Raw genomic sequence first — 14,012 nt, 5'->3', positions numbered from 1 at the left:
TCTAATCCGGTATCTGATTTTTTGACCAGAATTTTTTGGGTATTTGATCCCAATTTTTTAAATGAAAACCAGGTACCACAATACGGTTTTTAAAACCGGATTGGGTACCCGATTTTGCTCACCCCTATGAAGAGCAACCATAAGCTCAATAGATACACTTATACTTGCGTAGAGTTTGGAGTTTGATCTTGAATACTCCTTGATATGAACACACTACACAAGAGACTCGGTGGCAATATGTTATGATGCTGGTGATATATTTATGTTTTTCAAATAATAATTTATGATGAATATTGTTGGAAGTAACCCAAATATTCAAAGTGATTTTGAGCCTCATTCAAATATATATATATATATATATATAAATGGACAAGCGATATCTCAAAGGTGCGGATGAGTATTTTATTTATACCAGGCATCTTTTTCCTTATACGCAAAAAACCCAAATATCAATAGGTTGAAAGGCGGTGAGATCTAAATAAATATATTAAATCTATAATAAAGAACTATTTTACAATGTTTTCAGTTTTAAAATTCTTTTTAAATCCATATTGATACTCGAAAAAACCAAATAAAGGGGAAAGAAATCATCTGTTTTTATATTAAATATATTAAAATTTCTTATTTTTACTTAAAAAATTCTAAAATTTAATTGAATAATGATATTTAAAAAAATAGACCAATAGTTGAAAAAAATTCAATTAAATAAATATGTATAAATAAAATCTGGGTTTCTTAACTTTGGTTTGTAAAATTTAAAAGGTAGAACAAAAACGGTAATATAAACTATAAAGGTGGGCTTGATGAACTGAACCCAAATTGACGGATTGGTTGGCCCTGACCCAATAAAGGCCCGTATGAAAACTGGGCTGTACTGGCCCAAATGGAGCCCGTTATCATACTATAAATATTTAATTCGGGCCAGGGTTTATGCTGTTGTTCATCGTGCTTGTTGCTTTGCTTTCTCCAAACCCTAGCCATGGCGGCAAACGAGGAAGAGAAGACTTTCGGAGATCTCGGCATATGTGAGCAGTTAGCCGAGGCCTGCAGTTCCCTTGGATGGAGGGCACCGTCGAGAATCCAAGTGGAAGCCATCCCCCACGCTCTGCAAGGTTCGAATTTATTCGAAATCATTTGTTTTTTTAGTTTTCAATTGTTGCTTGAAGTATGCTTCATTGTTTGTAATTGGTATGCAGGGAAGGATTTGATCGGACTCGCACAAACGGGGTCCGGTAAAACCGGGGCTTTTGCTCTCCCGATTTTGCAGGCGCTTCTTGAGAAGCCGCAGCCCTTCTTTGCTTGCGTGCTCTCTCCCACCAGGTTCTTTTTGTGGTTTTTGATTTTGGGGTATTATATGCATTGTTTTGGGTTGATTTTGTACTGTTGTTTGTGGATAGGGAGCTGGCAATCCAAATTAAAGATCAATTTGAAGCTCTGGGCTCTGGCATTGGCGTTAAGTGTGCTGTGGTGAGTTTTTTGGGTGTTACTGTTTACTTAGTTATTGCCAAATTAGTCTTTCTGTGTTGATTGCTTATATGGAATGTGGAAACTTGATTGTTGATGTTTGGTGCTGATATTGATGATGGTACATTATGTTCAGATTGGTGTCTTGTTGAATTAGCTACTCACAAGTTTGAAGACATCAGTTTAGCTGTAAAAGTTGCTTTTTAGTATTGAATATTTTATAAAGCTTTTCTTGTGGTTGATGATAGGAAATTTTTTTTTCTCTTGTTAGATCAATAATTGTTTTGTTGATGGCTGTTGAAATTTCACCACAGTAATGTCATCAGGCTCATTAAAGACGTTTGAACAGATGGGATTATAAACTACAATTGGTGTCCAATTTCTCGGAGATTTAGAAAGAAATTTTGAGGATTTATTTCAGTGGAATGTTTTATGATATGAGATATATAAGCAAAAGCTAAGGAATGATGAGTCAATAAATTGGACTATTATTCTTTTCAAATGTAGAGAAAGTCACCTTTAAATTCTTAGAAGGAAGATGAATGAAAGCCTTTTTTCCTTGTACTCCTTAAGACAGGTACAGAAGAAATTTAAGAAACGTGCTTTCTCTTTTTGGAAGTCCAATGATTTTTGTTGCATTTAGTTCCTTTTGGCCACTATGTAACTATTGGATTACTAAGGAATCCTTTCTAAGATAGTCTTCTTTGGAATGTGTTTGCACTACAATGCAAATGTATGTTGTCACCAAGTTTATCGTATTCTGTAATTTGTGAATTTTTATTAGGAGAAAATCTGATCCTTTTTGCAGCTTGTGGGAGGAATAGACATGGTGGACCAAACGATATCACTTGGAAGGCGCCCCCACATAGTGGTATGTCTTAATTATTTTTATAGTTGTCTTTGTTTCTGTACCTATCTTGATTTATACTTTCCTAATGTCTTTTCATCCTGGAAGTAGATTTGTGTTACTTGAGTAATGAGCACTATGATATATTATAAGATTTTTTAAAAAATATTCTCATGTAATCATTGTAACATATTATGATGTCTAACTAGATATCCCAAGGCATGCTAAAATATTTGGTTGCTGTTCTGATCCCATGTTATAAAGGACCAATCAATGCAAATCTTCTTGATTTGAATCTTACTATGAAATGTTAGTGTATGTTGATAATTAGAATCCTAGTAAGCTAAGATTTGCACAACATCGAAAGTACAGTCTGCTTTTTGGGAGGCTGGTTTGTTATCATTTTTTTTATGTTGCCAAAATTGTATAAAGATAAAATCTAAATTAAGATATTATTTTATGGCAAACTTTGTTTTCATTAACTGTTGAAACCTTGGTGGATTGATCCTCTGCGGAAAAGGCTACCATTTAAAGATTTTTGTTTGTTTGTTTGTTTGTTTGTTTTTTTCCTTTTTGCTTCCACATTTATCACAACTGGGCACCTTGAAATCTGCAGAAAATCCTTGGTGGTATTCCCATTAGCAAATTAGATACTCAAATATACTCGGTTCTTTTCCATTTGCGGTTGTTTTGAGCTGGAAGTAACCCCCTGGCATAGATAAATGCCAGACTAAATTTTGTGAGGCAATCTAGTTTTATGGCTAGAAGAGTTTAACTGCTTCCACATGAGGTTATCTTTTAATATCATATTATTTTCTACAGGTGGGGACTCCTGGGCGTCTCTTGGATCATTTGTCAAATACTAAAGGATTTAGCCTTCGCTTGTTAAAATACCTGGTAAGAAGCATCAACTTGAATGGTGGAATTGGCACGCCTTTATCATTATATTTAAGGCCTCTATTAGATTGTTTCATATTCATTTAGTTACTTATTTGTTTTGTGTGTCTAAATTGGAGAAGATATTGGGATTAAGGAAGTTGTCTTCTTCGTCCTTTGCTTGGCTTATAAACTATGATACACTATTCCATATGAAAATTGGTATAATTTAAATTGAAATAAGGAACTCTTATTACAGAATAGGGTCCCAAATCTGGAATAAGCTATTCTTTGGTGTTTGGCTCTTGGCTCTTAATCCAAGAGTAAGAAACCTAATATTTTCTTTATTCTTTATCCAAACACTACCTTTTCCTGCATGTGACAGTTCATATTTACATTACACAATGATGCATAAAGCTGTGAAAGTTGTAAACATAAATGATTAAAAAAAAATGGGGTAAAATGCCAGTGTTACCCATTATACTATATATTATACTGCTGATAAAAAATATGTGCTTAGGTAACATGCCCATCTTGCAAGCCATTAAAAAGTAGCTCTTTTTGATCAGTGTGACTAGAGTTGTAGATACCAGATGCCATTATTTCTTATTTGCTGCGTAATAAAGCTTATATTGGTTTACATACTAAGTGTTCCTTGTTATGATTGTTGGCTGTGAACATTGTCCATGTAGTTCATACATGAATGCCACCAAGATACCTGTTTGTGTCATATATTTGTCTGTTTATTGTTTAAGTCTTTTATAGTTCACTTTAGTAGCTTTTCTTTGTCAACAGAATTCCTCCCTCTATGTTAGAAATTTCTTTTTGTTGGTTAAGGTTTTAGGTTTGGCAAATAAAAATAAATCTCTCAATTAATCAGTGATTCAGTTTGGCTAATGTGAGTGTTCAAAATGCTAGGTTTTGGATGAGGCTGACAGACTGCTTAACATGGAATTTGAGAAAGAAATTGATCAAATCCTGGAGGCAATTCCTCGAGATCGACGGACATACCTTTTTTCAGCGACAATGACAAAAAAGGTAATCTAATTTAATAGAATTGTTGAATTTTATTGGTAAATATGTTTTGTAGCTTTTTTTATCGTCATGGTCTATAGCATATGCTTGAGAGGCATGTCTTGAGTCTCTTGATGAGTTAAATCTTATATGCAATCTAGGCAAGGCTCTTTTGAATAAACATATGTAGCTCAATGCTAGCCTCTTTTAAGATAATCATTTCTCATATTGCTTCTCAAGATTTCTACTAATAGAATAAGGCCTTTTTTTCCTTTTAATTCAGTGGTTTGCTTTATTTAAGTTTTAAGTAAAGTGTATTTGGCTATTTGCAATTTAGAGCTTGCATATAACTGGAAATTCAGTGGTTTTCTTTCTTTAAGGCTTCAAGCAAAGTGTATTTGGCTATTTGCGAGTTAGAGCTTGCATGCAGCTGGATTTCACTGGTTTTCTCTTCACGCACACACGTGTGCCCTCTTTCTCTTAAGAATTTTTGCATCACTGTTTCTCAAGTTTCATATATCTAGCATAAGTTCCTTCTTGTGAACATAATTCTGTATAATTGGCATTATGTATCACTTTCCCTTTTCTTTCATTGAGTTTGCATTCAAATCTATGTTGGTTGATATTCATTGAGAAAGATTTTTTCTGCCTCTAGTTGAACTTGGTTAGAAATTTTTGTGAAATAAATGTATCTACCCTTTCGAATATAGCAAAAATGCTTTGATCATGGTGAGTGTTGGAATAGTAACTGATCAAGCATGTAATGCTTATTTTTGCAGGTTAGCAAATTGCAGAGGGCCTGTCTTAAGAATCCTGTAAAGGTTTGTGTGTTTCCTTCAGCTTAAACTTTATTGGGTGTACAATTACATGCAATGCCCATTTCTGTCACACCTCAATCTTAGATTGACCTTTGTATTTTCAGATTGAAGCATCCTCCAAGTACTCAACAGTTGATACACTCAAGCAAGAGTACACTTTTTGTCCTGCAAAGTTGAAGGTTAGTTTCTGGATTCAGGTTTAAGTAGTGGTTTGTTAGTTCTTCTATTAAAGTGGATTTCTGCATCTTATTTTTGATTTTCTTGTTGAGGATGTTAACAAAAAATTTATCTTTATATCCTTGGGATAACATGGTCTATTTTTTCAATTATCATGTTTCTCCAAATAATATCATTTACACTATATTGGTTTGCTTACTGTGATTATGATCATCACTATGTTTTTTTCAGGATTGCTTTCTTGTACATATTCTGGCAGAGATGTCTGGAAGTACTTCAATGGTTTTCACCCGCACATGTGAATCGACAAGGCTTTTGTCCATGTTTCTTCGAGCTTTAGGTTTAAAGGCCATTCCAATTAGTGGTCAAATGAGCCAGGTTTGTAGACATTAAAATGAATTTTCCAGTCTGTTGCTTTTTGTTAGGCAACTCATGTGTGAAAACCTCAGTCAAATTTTTTATCTGCGCACTGTGGATATGTAACTTCTTGGTGGTTTGCAATTTTACCTTCACGCACATTTAATTCTGGTGAATTTCAATGGCAGGCAAAGAGGTTGGGAGCCTTGAATAAGTTCAAATCTGGGGATTGCAGCATTCTTATATGCACTGATGTGGCTAGTAGAGGTCTTGATATTCCTACTGTGGATATGGTTATAAATTATGACATTCCATCAAATTCAAAGGTTTGGTCTTGCTATCATGTTTCTCTTCACATTCATTTTCTTTTCATACTATGGCTTCAATTTCATTATCCCTATTCACATAATTTTGATAATAACATATTTTACTGTTATTTTCCCCTTTTTTAAGTCACTAACCTACCAGGATCCCTTTCACCTCTCATTGTAAATTTCCAATATTACTGTCGTCGTTAGTGAAATTCATATCCATGCAAACTGTTGTGCTTCCTCTGGTGCATTCGAGTTGCAAGACTGGTACTACATTTGTATTTTAATCTGAAATAGTGACATGATATTTCAGTTACATGTTGTTTGTTTTAGCAGTTGGCAGCTATAATTTAATTTTCTTATATAGTAGAATCTTAACACCCAACTTTTCTGTCTATCATTCAAGTAGATACCAAACTAGAGTATACCGAAGTGTTACATTTAACTGTTTTTTTTTCTGTGCTTGACTCTTCTTGATTTGCCCTACCATCTCTTATTGATGAAATATATCACTGGCCAAATTGCAGGATTACATCCACCGGGTGGGTAGAACTGCACGAGCTGGCAGATCCGGTGTTGCAATTTCCCTGGTGAATCAGTATGAGCTCGAATGGTTCCTCCAAATCGAGCAGCTCATCGGTAAGCCTTAGACTGATAAGTTTTCTCATTCTTTTCAGATAAGAAATATGGAACTTTGCTTCATTGCTAGAAGTAATCATCCATAATTCTTGTTTCTATGCTACAGGTAAAAAACTACCGAAATATCCTCTAGAACTAGACGAGGTGCAGCCGCTGATGGGACAAGTATCAGATGCCAAGAGGATTGCTCTTGCGGTATCGCACATACTTACTGTGTATTACAAAATCAATCATTTCCAAAATCTGATCCCTAATTTTTGTTTCTGACTTATGTTTTTTTTCCGCATATAGAAAATCAAGGAAAAAGCAGGCTCCTGGAAGAGGAAAAGGGGTAAGGCAGACGACGACGAAGAACGGTGAAAAGTGTGCCCGTTTGTATTCGTCTCCGTACTATCAAAGCATCCAAATGCTGAAACAGTTTTGAGCCACATTTGAGAGTCCAGTTTCCGGGTTAGTTTTTATTCTTCCTTTTTATGTGTAATGTATAGAAATCACTAACATTCATTCATATTTTCTGGAAAGAAAATTCATGGCCTGGATGCTTGAGCTGTGGCATGTTCTTGATCTTAATGATAATAACTATAGTATTTGATATGAAAACTTTTAAAAACATGAGCAAAATTCCAGTTCAAAACTTAGTTCAATTTTAAGATTTTTTTCTTTTTTGGTTATTATTTCTTTATGTAAAAATTATGCAGTGACAGGAGAATAAAGTTGGGTAATTTTATTTAGAAAAAACCCATTTAAAAGAATTATTTGTGAATTGCTTTGTTTCATGATTTATGTTGAAAAAGTATTTTTCTTTTTAAATTGTTTAGGGTTCAGATATAAAGTTTGTGGTTATAAATATTTTTAAGTTTTAAGTAATCATATTTGAGGATTATAATTCCCCAGCTGTTATATAATTTCACCTAAACATGTTTCATGGGATAGTGAAATAATAACGAATTATTTACCAATAACAATAATAATAACAAATAAGTATTTTAAAATATTTTGATGTTTTTATAAACAAACTTAAATTAATTAAAATTTTATTAATTTTGTAAATCACCTTCAAAATTAAGGAAATTCCAATCTGATTACTTAAAAAATAAATGGGAAGTTTTGAAACTTCCAGATATAATAAATGGAAACCATAAAACTATGTGCACGAAGCAGTAACATGATTATTCAAAAATAACTGTTTTCATGTTTCATTCTTATAAAAAATATATATATATATATATATGAAAAAGAGAGATGTGAATAAAGTGTATAATTTATTTTTATGTATAAAGTATAAACCATCATAAATATTTATTAGGCCTCAATTATATATTTGAAAAAAAAAAATTAAATTCTCAAACTCCGAAATCAAATGTAAAGAGTTGAATTTTCAAATTCCTCAATAAGAATTAAATGTTTTATAATTATGTTTAAAGGAAAGTATTATAAAAATAATTTATTTTATTTTAACTTTCTTTTAAAATTGACCAATAAAGTTCCACATCACTATATTTACAACAGAAATCAAATCGAACTTAAATAGGACAAAGGCAACCGACGGTGGAATTCCGTGTGAAACGAAACAAGAGAGAAGGGAAACGCTTTCATAAAAAAAAAAAACGCCTTTTCCTTCAATATAAACACTTGAAAAAAAGGGATCAATTCAATTAATTTATTTTATATTTATTAACTAAAATTAATAAAATAAAATATTAAAATTAATCTTTTCAAATAATAAACTACTATACATATAACATGTCTTTTCTATTTTAACCATTGCAATATTGCCAAAAAAAAATAAGTTACATATAAAAAAAAATCATAATTTTTATTTACATATATATATATGACCGGTTATCCACAAATGTTCGTAAATAATTAAATTTACAAACATCCATAAATTACTTATTCATTTGAAATGAAGCGGCTGTGATCATAAGATAAACAATAGCTTTTATAAATAATAAATTATGAAAAACAATGCAACATTAAAACTCTCAAGAATGGTGAGAACGAACAATACATAATATATGATGGATTCTGGACCATTAGATTGTTGATAATAATAATTTTTATGAGATCCGAACCGTCTAAACTGGTTTACACTCTCCACTTTACATCTACCTCATTCAAGACCAATATAATGTTATGAACACTGTTACCAACGACCAAGTGATCTATTGATAGTCGGATCTCTATTGAAACATTCCCAAAAGGTGAGAGTTTGAATCTTAAGTGATGACACATTTTTTAGAATGTGAGTAATGGTTGTGTGTGGGTGGTCCCAATACTCATGTGTACATAGGCCCCGCCATCATCAAGGTTTGTGCATGAATCTATTTTTAACGGCCTAACCGTTCATCTTAGCTATTAGGAAAAAAATTATCTAATTCTATGTCAGTTTTGTCTATATATATATATATATATATGTACTCCAATCAAACGTCAATATATATAAAAATATATTTCATTTTAGAATTATATAATTAATACCTGAGTATTATTCAAGGGAAACACGAACATGAGAAACGTGAACGTGGAAAATGGGAAACGTGAGAAGAATGGCTTCGTTCCCATTATATTCAAAGCGGAGAGAGTGAGAGTGATGGAGCTTGGAGTCTTCTCCTTCTCCCAAGAATCGATTCCATCGTCTCGATCTCAAAACCCTAGGGTTCTCAGATCTCTCCATTTCTAGTCTCTTCTCAATCTGCCGGTGCTGTTGATGCGATTTGGATTGGATTGGATCGGGATTGGCTGGTTCTGAGTGGCTTGGGGCGGTGGGGGATGAGGAGGAGGGGATTCGACTTTCGGAGGCCGGCGAGGAGGCGATGGATCTCCGGCGGTTGGGTGCTTTGGCTGGTGATTGGGGGTTTGGGTGTTCTGATGTTTCTTTCGCTGTTTAGCCGAGAGAGCCAACCGAGATCCGCGCCGCTTGTCAGACAGGTTGGATCTCTTTGCAGCATTTGATCTAATCTCAATTTGAGCTTTTGATTTCTTGGTTTTGTTCTTTTCTCATTTATAAATGAAGGCTTTTTTTGCATTTTGTTATTCAAGTTTGAGTTTTTCTGTTTTTTTTTTTTTTGTTGATTGTGGGAATTAGGCATTGGAATTCATAGAAATAGGTGCTCTTGACTTTTGATTATTTGGCGAAATGAGATCGTGAGGCGATTTAAGTAGGGTAAAAATATTAAATGTTTGTTGAATGCCATAGGAATGTTATGAGATGTGAAGGCTAATTGGAGTTTGGTAAATTGTGGAAAAATATATAAAATAGAAAGGTTGAATTCCACTAATTTATGGAAAATATTGGAACTTGATTTGCGGTTAGATTATGTTTAGGCATAGTGTTGGATTTTACAATATGCACACTCAACATTGGGTGCTTTCTGGATTGCTTGTGATGTAGTTTGGGTTTTTAGGAATGAATATCTTGTTATGCCCTAGATTATTGAACTACAGTTGGATCATATATTGGATGCTTGAGAAGGTTGCATATTTTTTATATTTTTATTGAAGAAGGTTTTGCATATCTTGAGCCTATAAAATGTAAAGGCAAAGAGGTAACTCTTTCACAGATGTGCTATCTAAAGTTCACTTTTTTAGATATTGATAAAAAAATTCCCTTTTTCTGAAGAGCCTTCAATAAGAGTTAGTCTATCTTCCAGTAATTCTGTTTATTCTTCTCACTAATCAAAAATCTTGATTTAAAGGCCTATATGTTAAGTCTGGGTTAGTTTTCTTCTAGCAAATCTTGGTAGGCCTTCTTATCTCCTCATCAACATGTTACTGTAAAATTGTAAATTCAGATATGTAGGTGTAGATAGCAAATATCCCTTTCTTGAATTACCTTGAATCATGGTTAGTCTATTGTCCAATTATATGAATACCTAACAAACTCTTCAGAAACATAAGATATGAGGGCACATTTACCAAATCTTTGTTTGTTTGTTTGTTCGTTTGTTCTATCATATGTTTAAGAAGATTGCTTCAAAATTTAGAGGTTTTAACAAATGACCCATGACATGTTTTTAAGTATCCCTTGACATGTTTAATCGTTTTCCATACCTACATGGGTTATGGAAACTTTAGCTCTTTACCATTTGATAATGCAGGAATGTGTTTCTCCTTCTTTTTCATGAGCATTGTTTGGTGTATTTCATGAATTTGGTTTTCATGGTAGATAGAAGGAGACCCGAAACTTTTAGTTGATTTGGTTTAATGGGTGGTTTTAAGTTTTTTTTTCAGAACAATGATTTCAACTAATTGGATCACAAAATGAACTAGGAAAAAAAATTCTCTATTTAGGCATATATTACTGCATCACAGAATTTTTTTGATTATTTTCATTATGTTTTCATCCCCTTTAGAGTTAATGACCCAACGCATCCCTAATAAAATATGTCAATTTCCATGATTACAAATGTGCCTTTTTATTATATTTTTAATGACATGACACTTTGGGAAAGACATACAGATAGTTGCCATCTCGGAGAGAGATGAAGAATTTAACTTTGGTTCTTGTTTTGGGCCATGCCATATGCCAAGTCAACTCCATGAGGCATGCCATCCACCATCCATTTTCACATTGGACTACTGATCTTGCCCAGGGAGTTGAGCCTTCAGATTGGAAACTCCGAAAACACCACCTCAACGCACTTTCAATGGTGGATGACGATACACTAGTGTTAAAAAATGACATTTGTTGTGTAGGCTTTATTGGTACAACTTACTGTTGGTGAAAGGAAGAGAAAATATTGTTGGAAGCATGTTTCATTATTATAGCCTGTCTCTATTTTTTGACGTGTCATAAATTTTTTCCCAGAATTATGTCTCTTCATTTCCTTCATATGTTTCATAATTATCTGGATGGTATATGTTGCAGAACTGAATTCTGCATTTGTACCAAACTTTCTGATTTTTTTTTTTAATATACTTTTATTATACTTTAGGTTCTTGATTTTACATTTTACATTACTTATCTAAAACATGTTTTTAAGCACCTGACATTTCAAATTGACACTTGTTTTAATTAAATGCTCTTTCCTTCAAGCAGCACCATATCACCACTTTTGTGGAAGGTCTCAATGTTACAGATGAAATGCTTAGTCCTCATTCAGCCACACGGCAAGTTGTGGACCAAATCTCTCTTGCAAAGTCTTATGTTACAATTGCCAAGGAGAGTAACAATATACGGTTTGCAGGAGAACTTAGTGCCCAGTTACACCGCTCTCAAGATCTATTATCCAGTGTGGCAGCACGAGGAACCCAATTGACTATTGAAGAAGCAGAAACCACAATCCGTGACATGGCCTTTCTGCTCTTCCAAGCCCAACAGCTCCATTATGACAGCTCATCCATGATTGCAAAGTTGAAAGGTCAAGTCCAATCTTTTGAAGAGAAATCTAAATCTGAGGCTGAAAAGAGTACAAAGTATGGGCAGATTGCTGCTGAAGAGCTCCCAAAAGGTCTATATTGTCTTGGTCTCAAGCTTACAATGGAATGGTTCCAAAATTCAAACGCTCAAAGGAAACTTGTGGAACAAAGACGAGTATCAGAAAGGCTCAAGGACAACCGTCTCTACCATTATTGTGTCTTTTCAGACAATATTCTGGCTGCATCAGTTGTAGTCAATTCAACAACATTGAATTCCAAGCATCCAGATCTCATCGTTTTCCACTTGGTCACTGATGATGTGAACTATGCACCAATGAAGGCCTGGTTCTTTCTCAACAATTTTCATGGTGCAACTGTGGAGATCCAGAAAGTTGAAGATTTCAGCTGGCTTAATGCATCATATGTGCCTGTCTTAAAGCAGCTCCAAGACTCTGAAACACAGAACTTCTACTTCTCTGGAAGTGGCGATAGTCGAACTCCAATCAAGTTCCGCAACCCTAAATACTTGTCATTATTAAACCATTTAAGGTTTTACATTCCGGAAGTCTATCCTGCACTGGAGAAGGTAGTATTTCTAGATGATGATGTAGTAGTTCAGAAGGATCTATCGGATTTGTTCTCAATCAATCTTAACGGGAATGTGATGGGCGCAGTTGAGACTTGTATGGAGACATTCCACAGGTTTCACAAGTACCTTAATTACTCTCACCCGCTCATACGTGCGCATTTTGATCCAGATGCATGTGGCTGGGCATTTGGCATGAATGTAATTGATTTAAGAGAGTGGAGGAAGAGAAATGTGACTGGAATCTACCACTATTGGCAAGAGAGGAACAAAGATCACACATTATGGAAGCTCGGTTCACTGCCTCCTGGCCTGCTGGCATTTTACGGCCTTGTTGAGACATTGGACCCGAAGTGGCATGTATTAGGTTTAGGTTACACAACAGTGGAACCTTCACTGATCAAGGAAGGAGCTGTGCTACATTATAATGGTAACATGAAACCATGGCTTAAGATTGCAATGGAGAAGTACAAAGGTTTGTGGGATAGGTATGTAGATTATTCCCACCCTCTTTTGCAACGATGCTTCGTGCACTAATTCTTTTTGTCCTTGAGATGGTAGATTCTGATTGTTCCTAGCAGCTGCCAAAAAACTATTTACAAAGAGCATGCACAGAGTTAAAATTTTGTCGATTGGTAGGATTGCGATCTCAGTCTATATTCCTTCAATATATATATCCTTCATTTCAGATATCTTCAGTATCAGCAAAGTGTTTATAACTTTTGGTAGGCATTGATCTTCAATGTTTGAGGTTCATTTGATCTTCAATGTTTGAGGTTCATTCATCGCAATTTGACCGTCTTTATCTCTGATGTTGCAAAGATGAACTCCCCAAGTTTTCTGGTTGATATATTAATCTTTAGAATTTGTCAATTGAGTTGACTTTCAGGTAGGGTTATTCAACTTGTCAAGATTTGTAAGTTTTGAATTTTTTTTTTTATTGGAATTATTTCCAAACTCTAGAAATTCACAAATGAGTTGACTTTCACTATATTTTAATTTCAATTGTTTGCTAAAGGATCTTGTTGTTGTAATGTGGATATATTGTGCTTCCACATTGATTTAATTATTTAATTTTTAGTTGTGTCAATTTGGGAGATTGTTATATATTTTTTTCCGTGTCTTTGCATAATGGAATGAAAGTTGCAAGGATTCATTTTCTTACATTTTATTCCCTCCTGTTCTTTTTTACTGAATCTCACATATCAAAAAATTTAATTATTTTATAAAATTTTATAAAAAATTAGTTATTTTTTTAAAATTATATATAATTTATATTTTCATATTTAATTCTAACAAGAGTGTTGAATAGAGTGTTAAAGATAATTTTAAAATAAAAATAATAAATATTTTTAATATTTTTTTAAAATTAAAAAATGATAAATAAAAAATAACATGAATTTGTAACCGATAAAAAGAAATGGATTTGTGATAAACAAAGATTTGAACTTATTTTAAACGTAAATTTTATCAAACAAAATAGTTATAAATTTACTTCATTAAACAACACACACGTTTAATGTACCACTAAAAATGGAATTTTAAAAAAAAAAAAAAAAAAA

General features: G+C 33.5%; 2 protein-coding genes across 2 annotated transcripts; both read left to right on the top strand.

Annotated features, from left to right (window-relative positions):
- Positions 1-950: 950 nt before the first annotated feature.
- On the top strand, positions 951-7,058 carry LOC120283291 (DEAD-box ATP-dependent RNA helicase 10). The gene is made up of 13 exons (XM_039289933.1): positions 951-1,112; positions 1,197-1,320; positions 1,398-1,467; positions 2,273-2,335; positions 3,134-3,208; positions 4,106-4,225; positions 4,981-5,022; positions 5,124-5,198; positions 5,428-5,574; positions 5,742-5,879; positions 6,392-6,503; positions 6,610-6,698; positions 6,795-7,058. The coding sequence occupies exons 1-13, from the start codon at positions 980-982 to the stop codon at positions 6,861-6,863; spliced, it is 1,257 nt and encodes a 418-aa protein (XP_039145867.1). The 5' UTR covers positions 951-979; the 3' UTR covers positions 6,864-7,058.
- A 2,035-nt stretch (positions 7,059-9,093) lies between these two features.
- LOC120249918 (probable galacturonosyltransferase 10) lies at positions 9,094-13,142 on the top strand. The gene is made up of 2 exons (XM_039258628.1): positions 9,094-9,434; positions 11,545-13,142. Exons 1-2 carry the CDS (start codon positions 9,276-9,278, stop codon positions 12,985-12,987), a joined length of 1,602 nt encoding a protein of 533 aa, XP_039114562.1. The 5' UTR covers positions 9,094-9,275; the 3' UTR covers positions 12,988-13,142.
- The last annotated feature ends 870 nt before the right edge of the window (positions 13,143-14,012 follow it).

This window comes from Dioscorea cayenensis, chromosome 19 (genome assembly GCF_009730915.1).
Source record: "Dioscorea cayenensis subsp. rotundata cultivar TDr96_F1 chromosome 19, TDr96_F1_v2_PseudoChromosome.rev07_lg8_w22 25.fasta, whole genome shotgun sequence".
Classification (NCBI taxonomy): domain Eukaryota; kingdom Viridiplantae; phylum Streptophyta; class Magnoliopsida; order Dioscoreales; family Dioscoreaceae; genus Dioscorea; species Dioscorea cayenensis.
The sequence above is the reverse complement of the archived record's forward strand: the minus strand, read 5'-3'. Positions and strand labels throughout refer to the sequence as shown.

Bases quoted from the DNA above. Each gene is read 5' to 3' on its own strand.
- LOC120249918 (XM_039258628.1), top strand. From the start codon at position 9,276: ATGAGGAGGAGGGGATTCGACTTTCGGAGGCCGGCGAGGAGGCGATGG. The intron at 9,435-11,544 runs GTTGGATCTCTT...TCCTTCAAGCAG, and splicing joins CCGCGCCGCTTGTCAGACAG to CACCATATCACCACTTTTGT.
- LOC120283291 (XM_039289933.1), top strand. From the start codon at position 980: ATGGCGGCAAACGAGGAAGAGAAGACTTTCGGAGATCTCGGCATATGT. The intron at 1,468-2,272 runs GTGAGTTTTTTG...TCCTTTTTGCAG, and splicing joins TTGGCGTTAAGTGTGCTGTG to CTTGTGGGAGGAATAGACAT. The intron at 2,336-3,133 runs GTATGTCTTAAT...TATTTTCTACAG, and splicing joins GAAGGCGCCCCCACATAGTG to GTGGGGACTCCTGGGCGTCT.